This window comes from Danio rerio, chromosome 17 (assembly GCF_049306965.1).
Source record: "Danio rerio strain Tuebingen ecotype United States chromosome 17, GRCz12tu, whole genome shotgun sequence".
NCBI classification, from domain to species: Eukaryota; Metazoa; Chordata; class Actinopteri; order Cypriniformes; family Danionidae; genus Danio; species Danio rerio.
The window spans coordinates 14,304,253-14,326,500 of record NC_133192.1 but is presented as its reverse complement, the minus strand read 5'-3'; the positions used below and the strand labels follow the sequence as shown (position 1 = coordinate 14,326,500).

General features: G+C 37.4%; 1 protein-coding gene, 1 long non-coding RNA gene and 1 other non-coding gene across 4 annotated transcripts; all 3 read right to left on the bottom strand.

The window, feature by feature from the left end:
- Positions 1 to 3,490: 3,490 nt before the first annotated feature.
- On the bottom strand, positions 3,491 to 3,574 carry trnal-uaa (transfer RNA leucine (anticodon UAA)). Its single transcript has one exon. It is a non-coding gene; the product is annotated as a tRNA-Leu (tRNA).
- Positions 3,575 to 7,339: 3,765 nt separating this feature from the next.
- LOC141378529 (uncharacterized) lies at positions 7,340 to 8,198 on the bottom strand. Its single transcript, XR_012393252.1, has 2 exons — positions 8,093 to 8,198; positions 7,340 to 7,982 (listed from the first exon to the last, which is right to left on the bottom strand). It is a non-coding gene; the product is annotated as an uncharacterized lncRNA (long non-coding RNA).
- A 3,114-nt stretch (positions 8,199 to 11,312) lies between these two features.
- Positions 11,313 to 21,957, bottom strand: pnn (pinin, desmosome associated protein). Of its 2 annotated transcripts, none has more exons than NM_001172570.1 (9): positions 21,816 to 21,957; positions 19,320 to 19,391; positions 19,173 to 19,241; positions 19,001 to 19,076; positions 18,816 to 18,910; positions 18,618 to 18,693; positions 14,538 to 14,693; positions 14,286 to 14,424; positions 11,313 to 13,080 (listed from the first exon to the last, which is right to left on the bottom strand). In NM_001172570.1, exons 1-9 carry the CDS (start codon positions 21,926 to 21,928, stop codon positions 11,873 to 11,875), a joined length of 2,004 nt encoding a protein of 667 aa, NP_001166041.1. In that variant the 5' UTR covers positions 21,929 to 21,957; the 3' UTR covers positions 11,313 to 11,872. The 2 variants fall into 2 exon arrangements, with proteins under 2 accessions (NP_001166041.1, XP_073783276.1); XM_073927175.1 differs by having other exon boundaries at positions 11,318 to 13,080; positions 19,320 to 20,890; positions 21,636 to 21,957.
- Between the last annotated feature and the right edge of the window lie 291 nt (positions 21,958 to 22,248).

Genomic DNA, 22,248 nt, shown 5'->3' with positions numbered 1-22,248 from the left:
GGCTTTCCATACTACATCAAAATGAAAGATTGAATGCCATCTCCCACTGGAACCCAGCAGCTGCGGTGCCACTTTCAGCACTCAAATGACTGCAAATACTAAGATCAATGCTGTATCTCACATAAATCTAAACACAAAAAATGTCACTTGCACTTAATACAATGTGTTCTGACCTCGCAAGATAGCATAGTCGAAGCTACCAACGGGAGTACAGAAAGTTATCCAGCAACTTCTATTAAGTGGAGCACCTACTATAAACAAACACTCTGCAAACTCAGACATCAAACAATCTAAGTTTTTCAAAATTGTCCAAAGACAGGAATTGGTGTTGTTCATAGTTTTAAAACAACTTTGAAGAAAGGTTATGATCACCTTCAAATTGCAGGGGCATTTGACTCCCCTAATTAATGCTTCAAACACATATGTGTGGGGAAAGACATGAAAAACTAAATTGTTTGCACTGACAACAAAAATGTACTTACCAGTAGTTATTTGAACCCATGAAGAAATTTCTCCATCAGATCTTAACCCCAATGGCTACACAGCCCTCCTATTCACAGCTGCCATGTGGCTTGCCATGTGGTTTGTGTGTGTGTGTTCAGAAAACTATATGCATTTTCAAATTATTTAAATGCACTGGAGCTTAATGCTACGCTTTAAAATACTATTTTGTAATTAAGAGTGGGATATGAACTCATGATCACATTGTCTTTAAGTCTAATACCTAAATCGCACTGATTAGTGCCTTAAAGGGACAGTTCACTCAAAAATTAATATTCTGTCATCATTTCATTTGCTCATCCCACTTGTTCCTAACCTGTGCAGGTTTCTTTATCCTGTTCAAAAAAACACTTATTTAGTTATCAGGAGTGAGTTTGAACCCACAAGGGAGTCCAAATGCCCAATAGATTCCCGCACATGTTTTACGCAGCGGATGCCCTTCCAGCTGCAACCCATCACTGAGAAACACCATACACTCACATTCATTCACACACATACACTACGGATAATCTAGCTTACCCAATTCACCTGTACCGCATGTCTTTGGACAGTGGGGAAACCAAAGCACCCGGAGGAAACCCGCGCCAACACAGGGAGAACATGCAAACTCCACACAGAAATAGAACTGACCCAACCGAGGCTCAAACCAGAGACCTTCTTGCTGTGAGGTGATCATGCTACCTACTGTACCACTGTGACGCCCTGAATTATATTATAAAATACATAATTCATGAAATGCAACAACTTCTTAAAATGTATCCTATTACCAGGAGTGGGGTTTGAAACCACAAGGACATTGTCTATTGGATCTTAAATTCAACACCTTAACCACTTGCATATCCTGGTTTAATAGAGCACAATTTTGCATTATTTTCCCATGATTATAGATGTACCAAATACAATATCATATCATCAAATCCATTAATGCAATGATTTTAAAGCATATTTTAGTTACCAGAAGTGGTACTTGAAACACACAAGAACCTATTTATTTAAGTCCAAGGCTTTAACTACTTAACCATCTAGGCTAATTTCCACACATTTTTGGCAACATTTTATTAAAACTGTACAGCTGAAGAGAGTTCATTAAATGCAACAACTTAAAAACAACTTGTTTTATTACCAGGTGTGGGGTTTGAACCCACAAGGAAATTTTCCAGTGGATCTTAAGTCCAAAACCTTAAACCAGGGGTCACCAAACTTGTTCCTGGAGGGCCGGTGTCCTACAGATTGTAGCTCCAACACTAATCAAACACACCTGAACAAGCTAATCAAGGTCTTACAAGGTATATTTGAAACATTCAGGCAGGTGTGTTGAGGCAAGTTGGAGCTAAACCCTGCAGGGACACCGGCCCTCCAGGACCGAGATTGGTGACCCCTGCCTTAAACACTCTGCCATCCTGGTTAAATCTGTCAAACTTTTGGCAACATTTTTCTTATTACAGATGGCAATAATCTTCATCAACAATATTGATGCAACAATTACAAAAAAAATATATATTTTATTACCAGGAGCGGGGTTTGAACCCACAATGACAGTCCAATGCCTTAACCAGTCAGCCATTCTGGTTAACTTGTCCACATCTTTGACAACATTTTTTCCATATTCCTGTAGATGTACAGGGATGACAATAATCTTTCATCAAATACATTGATGCAACAGTTTTTAAGCACTCATTTAGTTAACAGGAGTGGGGTTTGACCTCACGAGGACATTTGTCCACTAGACCTTAAGTCCAATGTCTTAAGCACACGTTAATCCTGGTTAATTTGATTGGCTGGCACTTCAAAAGTTGAGAAATTCCCAACTTCTGCAGCAAGCAACGCTGCTGAAGCAACGCTGAATTCACAATTCAGTTTGGCAGTGCTTGACGTCACCTATTCAAAGTGAATTGACACTGTTGACACTGACGCCCTGTGTGAATCGGACGCAAGAGTTCCAAGTTACAATGGGTCAAAAAAAAGTCAACTAATCACAATTAAGGAAATGAGTTTACTAATTTCTTAAATAACTAATCAATTTTGACAGCATCTGCTGTCAATATAACTTCTATTAAATCAATATAACAAAATATTAATCCTGGTAAATTTCTCCACATCTTTGGCAATTTTTTTTCCAAAGCTGTACAGTCGAACAAAATTTAACAACTTCTAAAAGCAGTTGCTCTAAAAAAAACTTGCTCTATCTTTGCATCATTTTTACCCATATTATCGTAGAGTTACTTAAGAAAATAAAATTTCATCAAATGCATTGGTACAACAAATTTCATTCATTCATTCACTTTCCTTCAGCTTAATCCCCCGGGGTCGCTACAGCAGAATGAACTGCCAACTTTCCAGCATATGTCTTACGCAGCGGATGCCCTTCCAGCCACAACCCAATACTAAAAAACATGCATACACTCTCATTCACACACATGCACTACGGCCAATTTAGCTTATTCATTCATCTGTAGCGCATGCATTTGGACTGTGGAGGAAACCAGAGCACTCGGAGCAAACCCAAGGCAACACGGGGAGACCATGCAAATTCCACACAAAAATGCTAACTGACCCAGCCGGGGCTGTATAACAAATTTAAAGCACTTATTTTGTCACCAGGAGAGGGGTTTCAACCCATGAAGTCATTTGTCCCTTAGACTTCAAGTCTAATACCTTAAGGCTTAAGCGTTCAGCTGTCCTGGTTAACATTTCCACATCTTTGACAACCTTTTTTTTCCATATTACTGAAGATGTACAGAGATGACAATAATATTTTGACAATTTAATATTTTATTAAATACATTGATGCAACAACCTTTTAGCACTTATTTAGTTAAAAGGAGTGGGGTCTGAACCCACAGGGACATTTGTCTACTCTACCTTAAGTCCAAAAGCTTAAGCACTTGTGCATCCTGGTTAATTTTTCCAGATTCTTGGCAATATTTCCATAGTATTAAAAGAGCTGTGGAGCTGAATATAATTCAACAACTTCTAAAAACATATTTTTTAGCAGGAGTGGGGTTTGAACCCACAAGGACATATGTCCATTGGATCTTAAGTCCAACGCCTTAACCACTCAGCCATCTTGGCCAAACTTGCTATAAACTTACAGCAATTTTTCCCATATATTATAGAATTACTGAAAACGATAACATTTTATCAACTGCATCGATTCAACAATTTTTCCTGTACTTATTTAGCTACAATCAGTGGGGTTTGAATTCAAGAGGACATTCGTCCATTGGATCATTAGGCTCTGGACACACCAAGCCAATGCCAAACAACTACCTACTGAAACCCAACTGTCAGGTAATTTGTCCATTAGACCATAAGTCCAATGCCTACACATCCAGCCATCCTGGACAATTTCTTTACATCTTTGGCAACATTTTATTTCCATACTATTATAGCTGTATAGCTGAACATAATTCATCAAATGCATTGATGCAACAATTTATAAACATTTAATTTATTACTATGAGATGGGTTTGAAAGCACAAGGGCAATTGGCTATTTGATCTTAAGTACAACATGTTAACCACTCAGCCGTCCTGCTCATTCACACAGCAAGGAAACACTGTAAAAAAGTGATTAGTTGACTTTACTGTATAAAAAAGTGAGTAAACACCTTGCCTTAAAATATTTAAATAAGTGAACTTATTAACTTATTTATAACTTAATATGAATTAATTATGGGTTGACTTGTTTAAAGTCAAATAATCACTATTAAGGAAATGGGTTTACTCATTTTTTTAAGTAACTAATCAATTTTGACAGCATCAAATCAGTCAATGCAGTCAATCAATATCTCGTCGTTCAAATGTGTCATTCTGATTGCTTCATCTTTAAAAAAAAAAAAAAAGAAAATCAAGGAGAGGGATAAGAGGCGAACAGCTTCAGCATTGAAACATTTGATAAATGCATGCTGCAGAAAGGATGTTGACATGATTAGTGAAAAGCAGCCTTGATCAATGCAGCAGCAGACGTCGAGCTGAAAATCACCAGTGGACTGAGCTCACCAAAGCAAACTTAACACCAACCCGCTCAGTTTAATTCCTCCTTTACAACAGGAATCACGCACAAATACGCTCCTAAGACCGGAGTCCAACCGGATCCCCTGTGAGCCTGACAACTGAAAGAACAAACTGTTAAACTAGCCTAAGTGACACACACTAGTGTCAGTGGACATGTCAGTTAAGCCATTTATAAGGGACTCCCACACCCGCTTATTAAAAGAGCCTGCTTTCATTGAGCTGTACTCAATCACTCTGCCTTTGAAGCTTGGGGGAAGGAATCTTGATATTGATCTGAAAATCAAACTCTTCTCACATGACTGCTAGGAAAAAAAACTGACCACTGACAGAAAGCTGGCACTGCAAGATCACACACTGACAATGGGAGTAACACAATCATTTATGCACAAACAGTAATATTAGACTATCATACTATTATTCAGACTCATTTACTGAAAAAGATAAAACAAAACAAAAAACAAAATGACACCGATAAAGTGGTGAGGGATCATTTCAGATCTACTTTCCTGCAGAGTTCAGCTCCAACCCTGACTAAAAACTAAATCAACTAAGATCTGAAGGTGCACTTGGTAATTAACAACAGGTGCGTTTAATCAAGGCTGCAGCTGAACTCTGCAGAAAGGTAGATCTTCAGAAACAAGATTGGGCAGCCCTGCTTAAACCTTTCAGGCATCCTGTAAAACTAAAAAGTTCCTCAAACTATTTGAGGAAACCAACTGCAACAAACCGTTTAAGTTCAAAAACTAATCCTAATGTGTACTGTGAACTTAATCCATATGAGTAAACGAAGCAATTTGAGCTCAGTAAAACCCGATAAATGGAGAGAACTCAAACCAAGTGAGTACTGTAAAACCCAATACGTTAAGCCAACTCAAACCGTTTGGGAAAACCGATTGTTACAAACCATTATGGGTACTGCGAACTTGCTCAATTTAAGTTGAAGTAATGAGGTATTTAATTAACCTATTACCTTCAACACTGAGTTCAAAACTCTTTTAAAATGAGTAGAATTAACTTCCAGTGAACTTTGAGTTTACTACACTTATTTTGTTTGATAAAGTGGACAGTTGGGTTTTATAGTGTAGTTGAACATCCAACATTATTTCCATAATATTATAGAGGTACCAAAGACAATAGAAAATCATCATATCCATTGATTCAACAATTTTAAAGCACATTTTTAGATATCAGGTGTGGGGTTTGAACCCATGGACATTTGTTTATTGAATCTCAAGTCCACTGCCTTAACCACTCAGCCATCCTGGATGAACTTACTACATTTTTGCATAATTTTTCCCATATAAATGTACTTAAGACATTAATATTTCATCAAATGCATTCATTTCCAAGCTCTCTTTTTTAAATAAATAAATAAAATGTTACCAATAAAGTGATAAGTGACCATTATATTGATAGTTTGAATGAGAACATTTGTGTGTTATTGCTACTGATGGCAGCAGTGAAAATAATTTTTTAAGAGTGGTGCTATTTTTCTTTGGTTGTAATTATTGATAACTGTATTATCTTACAACATAAATATGCATTAGAAGAAAATGTCAGAAAAAATAGGAAAAAAAGTTTGTAGAAAAATTGCTGAATGTTCATGTGATTTTTTTTTTTTCTGTTTGACTTTAAAACTTCAGGTTATATTGCAATATTCTCTGTAGTTGCTTTTGAACATTTAGTAAAAAGCAACCTATATTTATATAAATATAAAATGTAAATTTTATGGGTACTTTTAAATATGCTTTATTATTAAGATATATTTAAATCATTCTATATCATACTATGTCAACTAATTATTCTTTACCACACAATACATTTTTACAATAAGTCTATCCATTAGTAACGCATTCTTGACAGTAGACTTCCTTGTGCTGTTTGTTCTTGGCTCGGTTGTCCGATAACGATATGGCCGCTGATGTATCGTGCATCCCTAATATATATATTTTTATGCAGTGTTTCTATTTTTAGGTGTGACTTTTTAACATTCTGTCAAGAGTCTACAGATAAAAAATAGCCATTCTTGGCTAATTCTGGCACATTTTACAGTAATACCCAGGTAACAAAGAATTCTGGCCCAGAGTTTGCATAAAGCTGGCACAGCAGGCATTCCTCCGGCACTGGCATACAGCATGTGGACCAAACATGGCCTAGGTTTGGCAGAGGTGGCACTGTCTTTAAGATGGCACACATGGTTGGGGCCAGTCATTTAAAATGTAGTATTTGGCCCAGATGTTACAAATTTATATTTGGGCCACGTAAGTTTGGACTGTCGTAACCCACATTTAAAATACCTAAATTTATATTTGAGTAAAAAGAATTATCTACCAATCAGGGCGCTTCGAGAAAAAGCATGCACATAGTGTGCCTAAAGCACAATGCTTCATGGGTTTATCAATTTCATTGCAATCGTAATACACCAACCTATCTGGCCCAGTTCAGTTCCAGTTATAAGTTATTAACTTGGCTGAGACTTGACCGAGATATGGTCCATATTTGGCCCTTGTTTGGAAGCCAGACTTGGTATAGTCATGTATCGTAATTCACTGCAACATGTGGCCCAAGCAAAACCTGATTGTGTGGGCAAGAGCTGGGCCAGAGAAATTTTGCTATGTGGGTATTTATTAATGTGCATTGCCCCTGTAAACAAATAAACCAAGTTTATCAATAGGCCTTTAGATAGATAGATAGATAGATAGATAGATAGATAGATAGATAGATAGATAGATAGATAGATAGATAGATAGATAGATAGATAGATAGATAGATAGATAATTCGATATTTCAGATTATCCTCAAGACAGTAAAATGAGCATCAGTCAGTAAACCCGCTTTATTAAAGAGATAGTTCACTCAAAATGAAACTTTACTCACCATTTACTCACATTCAAGTGGTTTGATTTTTTTCTTCTGTTTAAAAAATGCCGTTGACAACCATAACAGGAAGTTTCTAGTAAATAGTTGCATTTTCCAACATTTCTCGGTAGACTAATATCTTCATTTGAAGAAAATAAACTCAAACAAACGGAGTATAACCAAACGACGACAGAAATGTCATTTTTAGGGTGAACTATCCCTTTAAGGATTACACCCAGCCTCCAACATTGATTCGGATGTCGTGTAATCAGTTGAGAATCACCAGGATTGTCATGTGTGTCTTACTTCAGTGTCATCTCACAGTGAGAAATGAATGAACCACACAGCTTCATAAAGACATGTACAGGTTGAAATGAAACCCACCGAGACAGCACGACAAAAAGTTCTCTGCTTCACCTCGAACTGGTCCCTCTGTCCTGTTTACACAGCACTTTTTCCCTCTGGAGACGATCAATAGAAAGGCTTCATCATCCCGCTCATCAGAGACAGACAGACAGCACTAATGAGCCTCAGAAACGGCTGACTGCTCACTTTCTCTGAGCCAGAAGGGCACGCAGGGTTACACTGGGAAGACGAACAAAGATCCTGTAGAAGCATTAGCATGTAATAATGACGACCCATTATAAAGCACAGCACTTAAAGTCAATTTGAATCGCATGTATAACATTAACCAATCATCCTTCACAATAACGCACCTGCGTTTAAAGGGCCAGTTCCCTAAAAATTAAACGATAAAATTGAATTAGTTTGCTCCAGCTGTTGTGAACATGGTTTGACTAGGTTAGACATAAGTCGATGTTCATAATTCAGTATGTTAGTATTCAGCATATTGGTATGTGGACACCTCGAAAATACATGAATAGTATAAGAATATTCATTCTGTTTAATTGGTAGTAGTAGTTCAACACAGCACTAAATGAATGATGACTTAAAAGGAGATTTATTTATAAACATTTTTATATGTTAATCTGGCCTAGGACATTCTGTGACTAGAGAATTTGTTCGATACCCTTTGACTATACACTACCTGACAAAAGTGTTGTTGTTGATCCCAGTTGTATTAGAAACAAATAATAACTTGACTTCTCACTAATCATTTGAAAGTGACAGAGGGTAGATTTTTCCAATGAATCATCTGTTCTACTGCATCCCAAACATCACAAATACTGCAGAAGACCTATTGGAACCCGAATGGACCCAATATTCTTACAGAAATCAGTCAAGTTTGGTGAAGGAAAAACATGGTTTGGGGTTACATTCAGCCTTCGTCCCAGAGATCTGCAGAGTGGAAGGCAACATCAACAGCCTGAGGTATCTAGACATGTGTGGTACCCATTACATTACAAACTACAGGAGAGGGCAAATTCTTGAGCAAGATAGCACTGCATACTTTAGCATCCAGATCAAAGTTCTTTAAAGCAAAGAAGATCAAAGTGTTCCAGGATTGGCCAGCCCAATCACCAAATATGAACATTATTGCGCATGTCTGGGGGAGGATGAAGGAGGGAGGCATTGAAGATGAATCCAAAGAATCTTGATGAACTCTGGGAGTCCTGCAAGAATGCTTTCTTTGCCATTTCAGATGACTTCATTAATAAATTAATTGAGTCATTGCAGAGACGTATGGATGCAGTCGTCCAAGCTCATGGGAGTCAAACACAATATTAATTCTTTTTTCATTGCACCTTGACTGTATATTCTATACTGTACATTATTTCTGTTAGCTAACAAGACTTTTTGTCTAAGCAAAGTCAGGCCATACTGTCCTAATTAAATAATTCAAAGCATTCTCATATTTTATTTTGGTTAAATAACCATAATCATAAAAGCCACTTCTGATACCAAGTGATCAACTAGAAGTCAAGTTATTATTTGTTGTTGCTAAAACAAGACTTTTGTCAGGTAGTGTATTATGGTTATGATTTTACTTCATAAACTAATTTTAACTTTATTAATGACACTGTCATGTAAAGTGTTACCTGTGGTACTTTATCAACCGTTTAATAATTAATTCCTATATTATTACAGATTTAATACGTATATATATATATATATACATAGCAATACATTAACTTTAGGTTATTACCCGTTCATAATTTTTTGAAGCATAGGTAAATGGTGATAAAAGCATTAGCAATTAATCTTAACAAGAAAATTTGATACCGGCAAAAGCCACCATCATTTCAATAAGACACCAGTATATTGTCAGCAAAAATGGCTATTATTTTGTTGTAGGTTTTGTTTTTTAGCACTCTCAAAGCCAATGTCTCTTATTGTAAATGACCAAGGACCCCAAATTTCAGCTAAAAATCTTTGTTAATGTCCTACTGAATTTAAAATAATTAAAAAAATACACCCTGGTTTAATGTCTAATTTTGAGTGAACTGTCTTTTTAAGGGGAAAAGTGTCATGTTGTCTTTAAAAAGACGGTTCTCTTAAAAAAAGTTTTTTTAAAAAATCCTGCCATTACTTACTCCCTTGACTTGTGTCACCATATATCTTTTTGGGTTTATTTTACACAAAAGATTATATTTTAAAGAACATTGGCAATCTGTAACCATTTACACCAGTGGTCTCAAACTCAAATCCTGGAGGGCCGCAGCTCTGCAGTTTAGCTTCAACCAGCTCCATTTCACACCTGCTTAATAGTCTCTAGTAGTCTTGAACTCCCTGATTAGTTGGATCAGCTGTGTTTGATTAAGATTGGAGCAAAACTGTGCAGAGCTGCGGACCTCCAGGAATCCAGTTTGGGACCTATGATTTACACTAACAGTAGGTAAATCAGATACTATACAAGTCATTGGTAACATTTGAACTGGTTTGAAACAAGTCAAGGGTGTATAAATAAGGCAGATTTTTAATTTTGGGGTTAATAAACATTAAGATTAACATCGTCTTCAAAATGTACATAATTTAAATAGTTCGTTTCCATTCCGGTGACTACTGTTGTATATCGTGGACAGCTCTTTGAATATGAATAAAAGATTAGTTGGCCATTGGAATCGTATTGGCACAAACGGTAGGCATGAGTATATATCCATTCACAAAGTGATCTATGCACTTCATGATATCCATTTCATGTGGGTAAGATGGAGATGGAAATAAATTTTATGCACAGTTGCATTGATGTTGAGTGTAACTGTGTGGAAATCCAGATACTCATTCAGCTGGCAAAAACGCTGCAGAAGACCTCGGGAAAAAGGCATGCTTGACTGCTGATTTTATAAAGCACTGCTGCCACCATGTGGAGAATAATAATACACATATGACTACATACGTCCATTTTTACATGTAACATCTAAAACCTTTTTTTTCCCTACAAAAATAGAGAAAATCTGACATTGAGGAATAATGCTTCACTGGCTTAAAAACCCATAAAGATCACAATGCAGCCATACATTTAAAAGTTGATATATTTTGCCAGAATTATTCAGACCACTTGAGTTTATCAATTTGTACATTTTTAGTCATTAAAATAAAATATTTATTCTGTTTCAAGTATGTCAGAAAAGGTATGCCACTAATAACTAATTACTACCAGATAATGTACCATTATTTTACCCATTACATTTCTTTTTAGCATTGTATAGGCTGTGCAACAATTATGAAAACGTTTTTTTCCCCTTTGCTGACACCAAAATGGAATGACTCCTATATTCAGAGATTTAATTATCCCCAACATCATGTTAGGCATTTTATTTAATTTTTTATTATTGGATCAATAAAGCATGAAAATATAGTTGTTTCTATTAAGTAAATATTTACTATGCTACTGCTACACATTTACAAATTTTGCCAGTCAAAACTTGGAATAAAAGTTCAAACTAAAAATAAGCGATTCTCTTTAAAATAAAAGTCTGTGAAATCTGCAACTCCATGGCGGAAATTAAAGTGTGTGAACATAACAACAAGAACTGATGTATGAAGAGAAATCGTCTTTAATGTTTTTTCCCCATGTTAATGAGCAATTTATACCCCCCCCCCAAAAAAAGTTGACAATTTAGCTCCAACAAGAAAAAGAACTTCATCACTGCGAGATACTGCCAAATTGGACACTTGTTATTAACGGATGATAAAAAAAAATTATAAATCACATTAATATGGCATCACGTAACTGGAAAAGTCAGTGTTTAAGCTGTATGACAGAAACTGGTGAAACCATGGTGGATCAGGTGAAGCATCAGCACAAGAAGCACGTTTTGTAAATAATGTCCATGGAAGGTCAGATACAGCATTAAATTATTTAGAGTGATGGCTCTTAAAAGCACTGTTTAGAAATCTTTAAAAACTCTGACTGAAATAACCAGACAAAACCATAAGAAAAAAAATATCCGGAGATGGAGACCTTAATTGTAAATTCCACTCAAGAAAAAAAGGCAACTGTGCCTCAGAGGAAAAAAAACTAGAGTAACCACATGACATCCTCGAAGAAACTACACCAGACTGTTATCATCATCATCATCATCATCATCAACTCAACGGCGATCTTTCCGATCAGACTTCCGATCCCTCTCGCTCCTAGACCTTCTTCCCTCAGAGCTTGTCCTCTTGCGGTCGGGTTTGGAGGTTTTGTCTTTAGACCCTTTGCCTTCCCGTCCACTACTTTTGGAGGATTTGTGTGCCCTCTCGCTGCCACTCCTCCTCCGCTCTCGGTCTGAAGGTCTCCGGCGGCGTTTGTGATCCCGGTTTTCTCGATCCCGGCCGCGACTACGAGAGCGTGAACTGGACGATGAAGATGAGCCGGAGGAGCTGCTGCTGGAGCCGCTAGAAGAGGAGCTGGAGCCACTTGAGGACGAGCTGGAGGAGGAGCTGGAAGAAGAGCTGCTGCTACTTCGGCTCTTGCTCTTCTTGGCTCTGACTTTGGCTCGTCCGCGAGCATCATCGGCCTCCTCTCCAGCTTCCTTTGTGTCTGTTTTGGCTGCTTGCGGCTCTTCTGAGAGTTCTTGGCTCGGCTCTTGAGAAGGGACTTCTGGTTCTGGTTCAGGCTCAGCCTGCAGCTGTTGAGACTCAGGCACAGCAGCTTCCTCTTCTTTGCTGTCTTGTTGGGTCTCATTAGGGCTCGGGGCATCCGCTTGAGGCTCTTTACTCTCCTCAGGCTGGGTTTCCGTCTGGCTTTCAGGAGTTTGCTGGGAGTCTGCCGTAACTTCCTGCTGAGTCTCACTTTCTACCTCCTGCTCTTCCTCAATTCTTACATTACCTACCTCTTCAACTGTTGCTTCTGGACTCTCAACCTGCAACTTACCCTGTGCCTCAACCTCCCCCACAACCTCAGTGACCTCCATCTGTTCTTCCTCATCTTCCTTAACCTCAACCGCTCCTGGATCTTCATCCTCTTCCTCCTCATCTTCCTCTGCTTTCCTCTCACTCTCCTCATTTTTCTCTTCCTTCTCTTCTCCCTGTTCCTGCTCCTGCTCCTGATCCTCATCTCTCTCCCTAACCTCTGAGCTTTCCTCTGCTTCCTCCTCTACTACATCTTCATCCTCGTCCTCCATCTCCACAACATGCCTGTTACCTGCCCGGCCTGCACCAGCCTTACCCTCCTCTTGATCTTCTTTCTTCGTTTCTTCAGCCCGACGGCTGCCCTCCATTTCTTTGTCCCCTGTCCTCTGGGACTGACGCCTTGGCCGAGCTTCCATTTTGTTGATTTGCTCAGCAAAGGCTTCACGTCTCTCATCAAACACACCTGCGAAGTGGACAAAAAAAAACAGATGACATTTTCAAAGGAAAGTTTAAGTAGTAGTATAAGTTCTATGACTGATGTTATTTTTAACAACTTTTGCCTTTTAAGAGTCAAAGACTGCATGTTATATACTAATAACCAACAAAACGGTGTCTAAAATGTACGTCATTCTGGTTATCAGAATATATCTGGTTACAGTTGGCAGTCAATAGACTATATGCATGGCAAGTGTTCTTCAGCCACAGATGAAAGATTGATGTGACACTTCAATTTCATAAGGTTCCTTTTACAGCATCCATAATGTAGATTAATTAAAATATAACCCATTTAATATAAGCACTAATTTATTTGTTTAAGCACAAAGAGAGATGAAAGGAAAGCACAAAAAAATTCAATGGTTAAAAAATACTGTGGTAAAATATTCATATTTTTAAGACATGGCACAGAACAACGGGACTAAATGCACTCCTTGTCCAGTCTGAGACCCACTTCATCCTAAATCTCAATCAGACAGTAAAGATCATTAATAGTAAAGAAGCTAGATCATAAACGCTACGATTTTATCATGGCATGACAGTTCACTGGAAGCGATTGAGCTGGCTTGATAGAAATTTAAACTTCTTGTGTAAACACACCCCATTGTAAAGACTAACTAGTCAAATTCTCTTAACATTAAAAATAATAAATAAATATATATATTTTTTTTTTCAATCATATAAAATACAAAAAAAGCTTCTAAAATGTTACATGCATCCATGGTGGAAATAGAAATTTCTCAGTCTCTGTTTACAATGAGTTAGATCAGTTTACAGTATCAAACAAAGTAACATCTTGCCATCTTACCAGACATGTTTATATTAAACAAATGTTTTAGCTTAAGAGCTTTAGCTCAATACTCGGTCAAATATCCACCAACTCTTGTTTGACGAATTAGCAGTTAATAAATATTTGAATGTACTTGCATTAACAATAATAGCAACGATAATAGTAGTAAAAGCAGCACTACAGAAGCAACATGGCCACATTTCAAACTTTCGTTGGAGGCGGTTTGAATCATCAGACAGCATCATATAGCAGACCCATTTACATGATTTCTAGAGCCAATCATAAAAAATAAACCAGGTATAAACACTGTCTAAAATGATATAAGATTAGAAAAGTTGAGACACAAAAAGAAAACTAATGCCCAAGAAAAACAAAACACTTACCATTGAGTTTTTTCTGTGACTCCTCAAGGAGCTTTTGAGTAGCGGAGCACATTCGCCCAGGCAAATAGAAGATCGGGGGTTTGGTCTTTGTGCGAATAAATTTGATGAGCTTAGAATTATGTGCATTCCAGTCTTCTTGCTGAAAAACAACAAATCATGCATGGAAAAGTCAGACCAAGGACAGTCTACTCAAATAAAACTACTGCAGGGATGCAGTATGAGCTGCTGTTTTCCTGTAGCTGTGAGACATACCAGTTGAGCGAGCTCCACTTTGTGCTCCAGAAGTCGCAGCTCCGTTTGTTTGGCACGTCTTTCTTCAAAGAGCTCTCTCCTTTCACACTCCACTTTTTTACGCTCCTGTTCTGCCTGCACTTCCAATTTCTGCTCAATTTCTTGCCGTCTTTTTAACTGCAGGGGTGGAAGTTTTCAAATTAAAGCAGCACTTGGTTTTCACATTTTGATTCAACTTGACTTGATCTCAACTTAAACTGAAATAAAGGGAGTTAAAAATTATTCAGCTAAGTCAGCTTCTTTGGCTGCACAATATAGCGATTCAATATCAATATCGTCTGCAATAGACATGTTGCAAACTATGCAATGTTGAGATTATAGTTTATCAGCAATTGAGAATATGAGATTTGTAGAGTCATTGCAAAGTAAAACCAAAAGGCATAGAATCACCAACAGGTGACACTCTAGTGCGATTTGGGAAACTTCCACTAGATGGCGCGGCAGACATTTTGGAATGAAAATTCCAATAACAGCAGCATATTATACATCTGTGAAAAACTATTAAAAGTGCTGATCAGGGCTCAACAATAAGGACTGCCCGGTGGCCCGGGGCCAGCGTGAAAGACGCTCGGGACAGTAGACAGGATTGTTACTGGCCCCTATCGGCCAGTAACGGTGAGCATGCAATTTTTTTCGTAACATGGTAACAACAATTACACCGAAAAGATAGCAACATCTAACTATGAGGCTAAAAGAAAACGTCATTTTCTTAAGTCTTGGAAGCAGACAATTACATGGGTACTAAATTAAGAAACTGGGGGAGAAAAAAAGTAAAAAAAAAAAAAAAAAGTAAAAAAAAAAAATTGTCGGTTTGGCAAGCCATTTTTATAAAAATAATTTAGAATTGCACTAAAATACCAGCACATCTTTCATACTGCCCTTTCGTTTGCATAAAATCAAACTAATTTTGTTCATTTAACATTTGTTAAATTTTTAAATGTTTAAATTCTAGATTCATAGACATTTTGCCACATTATTTAAAATGTGGCTAAGAACTAGCTATTAACCTTTTTTTTTTTTAGTGGGGCCAGTGAAATTTTGGCAGGGCAAGTAAAAACCTCAACCACTGGCCCAAACGGCCCAGTAGAAAAAATCCTTAGCGTTGAACCCTGCTGATGATTGTGATAGTAAGTGTTGTATTGTCGTATTTCAAGCTGCGTCTCAGCTTTAATGCACTTTTTACATAAATAAATAACAACGCAGCTGCTTGCCATCCCGACAGCAATAAGATCTAATAGAGTAGAGGAACTATGACGTCAAGCAGTTCCGTTTCCCTCGTCCCAAAGTCAATGGGTTTTTTCAATGGGATTTCAGTTAAATGGCTTAAATAAGGTTTGTGGCCAACACAAACTCAAGATACTTTCACGTTTTACTCTACGACATAACACATCAGACCCTTGATTTTTTTTTTTAAATCGGCTACGCTTTTTTTTTTTTTTAAAGACAGTTGCTATCAAGCTGCTAAATGGGACAACAGACGCAGGAGCGCAGCTCGCCTGTTTTGAGTATTTGGATTACTTTGTTATTCAAGTATCTTCAAAAATATAGTTTGTAGTATTTTTCTAATTGGGAATTCATATTGTGTAGATAATTTCTTTACTTATAAAGGCTGTCGAGACTATATTATGGAGATACTGCTTACCAGTGCAGCCCGTCTCTGTCATGCTCTCAGTAATGCAAACGTGTGAATAAATGTAAAAATACAGACATATTAACAGTCATTTTGATGCGATCAAGTGATTTTTGTTGTTTTTTTTCTTCATCTGAACACATTTAACCCTGCAATAACTGCAATATTTACACTCCTCTATAAAATGTAAAGCATGTGAGACTTTATGGGCTGCTTTTGACTGTACTTTGTGAGATAAAAAAAAATATTTAATCTTGTTCTGTGTTTATGATGGAACTTGCAGACATTTGATAGACTTGTTCCTCATTTCTGTCATCTAAGTAAGCAGGCTGTGTGCACGCGAGTGATACACTTATTTAAATATGTCTGATGATAATACTGTAGGCACATTTATACATACAGTTTAAAAACTTTTACAACAACCATAAAGTAAAACAGATGTATTTCCCACGTAAAAACTATCCAAATGTCACGTAGATCTATGCATTTTTGCATATTTATTTGTTTCTAATATATAGCATGGATTATATTATAATAACCGGAGAGATTAAATCATTGTCTTGGAGCATATTTCTAAAAATAAGCTAGAAAAGTCGTCTGTAGCAGGGTGCTGCTAACGTCACAGGCGAGCACCCAGAAGGCACTGTAGTCTGATTACAGCCTACTGTTAGCTTTTCAGTTCCTGCGTTTGCATTTAAGATCCAAAAGTGCTTAAAGTTGTATTTTCGTGTGAGAAATATACGGCTGGATAAAATGTGTAAGTGTAATGAACTGTGTTTGAACACAGAGCTTATTATTTGCAATCTTCGAAAAGCCTATGGGAAAATCCCATAGGGATTTTGTCGAGGGAAACAGTTTTATGCTAGCAGCCGATTAGCCTACAAGGTGACATCATAGTTCCCCCAATCTATGGACAGCAGACAGCTTTCACTCCAAAATGGCGGAATCCGGGGCTGCTGCTGGGCGCTGCAGTTGCAATGGAAAGTTCTATTGAGTGTCGCCTCTTGGTCATTCTAGGCTCTTTGGTATAACCATAATAGAGTTAAACTATCATTTTCATGTGTTTTAAAGGCATTTCAAAAGAGTAGACCATTCGAGCCAATAATGTACGATATTTCTAATTTTCTTGAACAATTTTACTGAATTGATGCAATGAAGACTATAAAGTGTTATTTTACATTATTCAGTTTCTGTATCTGAATACTTCGACTCTCCAGAAAATTATAAAGCATAGTTTTTTACTTTCTTTGCTCTAATGCAAAGGTTTTGAAAGTGTGAGGCGCGCCTCCCCTGGGGGGCGCCAGAGCTTATCAGGGGAGGCGCGGGAAAAAATATTATATAATAAAAATATAATTATTAAATTTAATTATATGTATTTTGTTATTTTTAAACGTTTTAATTAAACAAAGCAAAAAAAAAAAATAATCTGTCAAAAATAAGAAAACCTTTTTTACCCAGAAGGCCATAGCTGTGAATTTGCTTCTGTTTGGCAAGCCCGCCAATACAGGTATTTGCCTGCTAATACAATGGATCCGTTTCTGAGACCCCCCGATTCAAAGCCTTCAAGTTCAGGGCTTAAACCCAAAAGATGACGATATGATGATCAGTGTTTGAGTTTAGGATTTACGTGGACAGGACCAGCTGATGAACCATGACCTTTATGCGTGTTTGTCAAGATATTTTGGCTAATGACAGCATGAGACCCGCTAAACTTCGGCGACCCCTTGAAACCAAGCATGATGAGGTAGCAGTAAAACCTCCAGAATTTTTGTGTGTGTGTGTGTGTGAGTGAGTGTGTGTGTGTGTGTGTGTGTGTGTGTGTGTGTGTGTGTGTGTGTGTGTGTGTGCGCGCGCGCATGTGCGTGCGTGTTTGGGAGGAGGGGGGGGGGCACCAATGGATAAGTTTTGTCAAAAGGAAGGCCCACAGTCTTAGACTTTGAAAAACCCTGCTCTATTGTAATTATTTATGCTTGCCATTTGATAATTATACTGTACATTAATCACACCCTTACAAAATTACCTCAAGCAATATAATTTTTTTTTCTTCAAATAGAGCCATTCAAGACATTTAATATAGACATTTCTACTGAAATGTATATCACAGAAAAAACTAAATGTCGCCATGTCAGATTATTCCAATATCATGTAGCCCTATTTCATAGCAAAAACAATTCAAAATATTATAAATAATAAATAAATAAAAACTAAACAAACAGTTATGTATCAGTTTTACATTTTTATGGAAATAAAAATCCAAAACTTTAAAAAATTTACTGAATAGAAGTTATAAAGTCTACACATTTTTTTTTTTTTAATCAAGACTGTAAGTTGATGATTTTTTTTTTTAAATCTTCATTCTAGATTATTACTTACAAAACTTAAAAGTCCAATAATCAAACTCGTATGCCTACCCGCTCTGTAGACACAGTAGACTCCTGTTTAAACTTCTGCAACGTTCCCATCAACAGGCCAAACATGCGCCGGTTCCTGAATAAGGAGATAAAAAATTATTTAATTCTAAGGAACTAAAAATCACTCCACATGTGCTAGAAAAATAAGAAAATAAATGATAAAAGCATCGCTGACACAGCCTAAAACAGAAGCGGTACCTCTGCTTTCCTCTCTCATCCATGGTCTGATCTTGAATGAGATCTCGGCGCGTACGTTCCTTGGAGGTAGCAACCACAGATGACTGCAACGCTGGCTGTAAAAAAAAAAAAAAAAAGAATGATTTAAAAAGAGGGGAGGGGGCAGGGGTACACATCTACATTGCAAATGAACAAAATCAGCATACTTTTTTGACGTCATCATCATCCTCAGCGTCGCTGTCATGGCGTGAATCTCTCCTGGCTCGCTGATCCCCTGCCAGCCTAGTACAGACATTTGTAAATAGCATGCAATAAAATGGCAATTTACTTATTTCATAAAATACCCAGAAAGTGGAAATTTGGCAAGGGATGCCTCACCTCAAGAGTGCCCCGTCGATGTCTCTCAGTTTGGCTGGGGGTCCTCCACCGCTATCTGAGAGTCCACGCCTGAGAGAGATTTACAGATGTTAAACAACATGCATTTAGTATGATCATGGGTCCGTCTTTGTACGAACAGATTCTTACCTCAGCAAATTGATTCCACGCCCCCTACCTCCTCCTGGGCCTGGGATGGTCAGTCTTCTATTCTGACCCGGTCTGAAAAAGGCAATAGATACACGGTTAATAATCATACATTGAAATACCAATCACGACTGTATGATGCATTACACTGCTCAATGCAGTGTTTGCTTTAATGTTATTCACCTCACAGCTGGTTAGTTAAAACCATGTCAATCAATTTCACTGTATAGTAGTCAATCAATTTCACTGTAATTGGTTTCAAGGTTTACAGCGGTTTAAAAACCGCAAGAATTTTCTGCTATACCGTTCCTACGGTATATGTACAGTTCTTTTACGTGTTTTTTTTTTTTAAGGACTAACACAAACACAAACACACACACTCGCATACACACGCGCACACACACAGCACATGTGGATGTATTGTATTTAATTAACTTTGTCTATATCTAACAACATATTCCCTGACTTCGGTCTTTTGAATTATTACTTGTTCTCAAGTTGTGTTTTGGCTGAGCGCAAAGACAAGTTCATATATTAATTAACATAACCACAAACACGGATTCTGCACATTTGACTGATTGATTGCATTTATTTCCCATAATGTAAACTTATTGTACGTTACACATTTATAATGGCCATTGTTGATTATTTGATTATTAAAACTTATTCAACAAAGGAGACAGGGTATGTTTGGCATTTTCAATGAAAATGGAGGCAGTTATGTTATAGGCTTCGTTTTGTTATGCATACAGTAAAGATGATGGTCATATAAATATGTAGCCACATGACGTCTCAACATTTTTGGTGGCTGTTAATTAGTAGCTGTTGCTAATACCAAAATGAAAATAGGCAGTTCTTTAAATAATGTTTTCATTTTTATTGCTAAGAAAGTAAAACAATATAGCCGAGGTGATGTGAATGAGGTTTTAAAGTACGCTGTTCCCTGAAGATTTACCCGACGTGTCCTTGGGAGTTTGTTTTCCATATCAAGCTTGCGAAGTCTGAACTTACAAGGAGAAGATGCAAGACTGAACTGTGTAGGCTACTTAATATTGAGGGAAAATCTGCAGCCACGTCTCCGTTTTCAGATATCTCCGTTTTCCCCCATCCATAGTGAGATGGAGCAGCAGCGTTTTCAAACTAAAACTGCGTCTTCAGGCGTAACCGTTCCAAAACTCATGTGTTTTCAAACTAAAACGTATTAGTGTAAACGGGGCCTAAGAAGAGAGGGAGAAATGAAGATGGTTTTGAGATTGTCAATTAACATTTAATGTTACCCTGTTTTTGTTTGTTTTATTGTTAAAAGCTAACTGTAAATGTTTTAATTAAATGTTGTAAATGAATTAGACTTAGTTTAAATGAACATATTGTCACATGACAATCCAGGTGGTGAGCAAATACAACTTTTAAATGATAACTTATTGCAATAAAATATAAACAATCATATTTGTAACAGTGGAGTTCAATGCTGAATACACAAGTCAAGCAGAATCTGCCTTCGACTTGATTATACTGCATTAGTTAATACAATTTACAGCAGGGGTGTTCAAACTCGGTCTTGGAGGGCCGGTGTCCTGCTTAGTTTAGCTCCAACTTCCTACAAAACACCTGCCTGAAGGTTTCTGGTATACCTAGAAATAGCTTGATTTCCTAGTTCAGGCGTGTTTAATTGCAGTTGGAACTAAAATATGCAGGACACCGGCCCTCCAGGACCAAGTTTGGACACCCCTGATTAAAAGTAATGTTTTCAATTTATTTAAAAATATTAAGAAATAAATTGTGAAAATTTCCCATGGCAACTTTAATGTAATATAGTTTGGCTAGGTATGTTTATCTCGATCATATTTGCTTTTTGGCCCTTCATACAAAAAAACAAAAAAACAACAACTTTGGGCACCCCTGGTCTAGAATGACAATGGCCCATCCCTTTTATGCCACCTGACATGTATCAAAAACATATGATCGTTGAAAAATAAACAAGCCTGTCCCATACAAACATCCGGTTTTACAAGAAAATAAACCCGTTTCTTGAGCACATCAAGGCTCATAGGGGACAAAAGATAATGCAACAGATCTATTATAATGTTCAGTGCAAAGCTCTTGAGGAAAGACCACAACTCTTCCCATTCAAAACGAAACAGGAAGTTCATATATGCTCGTTTTAACTTATACTTTTAAAACTAAAACATTGTTTTCAAGCTTTTAAACAAGTTACTAAACGTAGATTCAGAAAACAGCCCTCATCGTGCAGAGCTAAGACCTGATTTTATGAGGAGTGTCATTGTTTTCTCAAACATAAGCCCGCTCCTGGATGTCCACCATACAAATTTATAAAGACCTGGGTGATTCAAAATAAATAGCACTTATCAATATCGAATTGGACACATGTGCTCTCATTTAGCTTGTGAGCTAGCCGCAATATTAGCTTGCTATCAGGCCCTGGACTAATTTCTCCACAACAAATTCGTTAATGATTAAAACGCGTTCATTAAGCAATACCTTAATTCACCCGGATCTCTGCCGGTTAGTTTTCGAATATTCTCGTCCACGCTCTTTAAGCCTTCCTTGGCTTTTTCGAGCTGGTCTTGCAAACTTCGCACGGCCACCGCCATCTTGCTCTCCGTCTTCAAGCAGCGCGTGTGGTGTCGCGAGCGCGCACGGCTCAATGTAGGCGCGTAGCCGTGATCACGTGGGCGGGCGGTGCCTGTCTGTTTGATAGAAGTATGGGTAAACTTGATACCCGCATCAACATTGCGTAATTTTGCACACTGTACAACAATATTTTAACATTACTGCGAGGACTGGGTTTAGGATGGGTTAGACAAAAATACATTTTAATGAGTGATTAAAAAATGATATGAATATTTCTCATTATACTTGCTGTTTTTACATTACTGTGAGGGTTGTGTTTGAGGTTGGGAAAGCGGTAGAC

Coding starts and splice junctions, on each gene's coding strand:
- pnn (NM_001172570.1), bottom strand. CDS start 21,928: ATGGCGGTGGCCGTGCGAAGTTTGCAAGACCAGCTCGAAAAAGCCAAG. Junction 19,242..19,319: donor CGTGGAATCAATTTGCTGAG/GTAAGAATCTGT, acceptor AATCTCTCTCAG/GCGTGGACTCTCAGATAGCG. Junction 18,911..19,000: donor ATGATGATGACGTCAAAAAA/GTATGCTGATTT, acceptor TTTTTTTTACAG/CCAGCGTTGCAGTCATCTGT.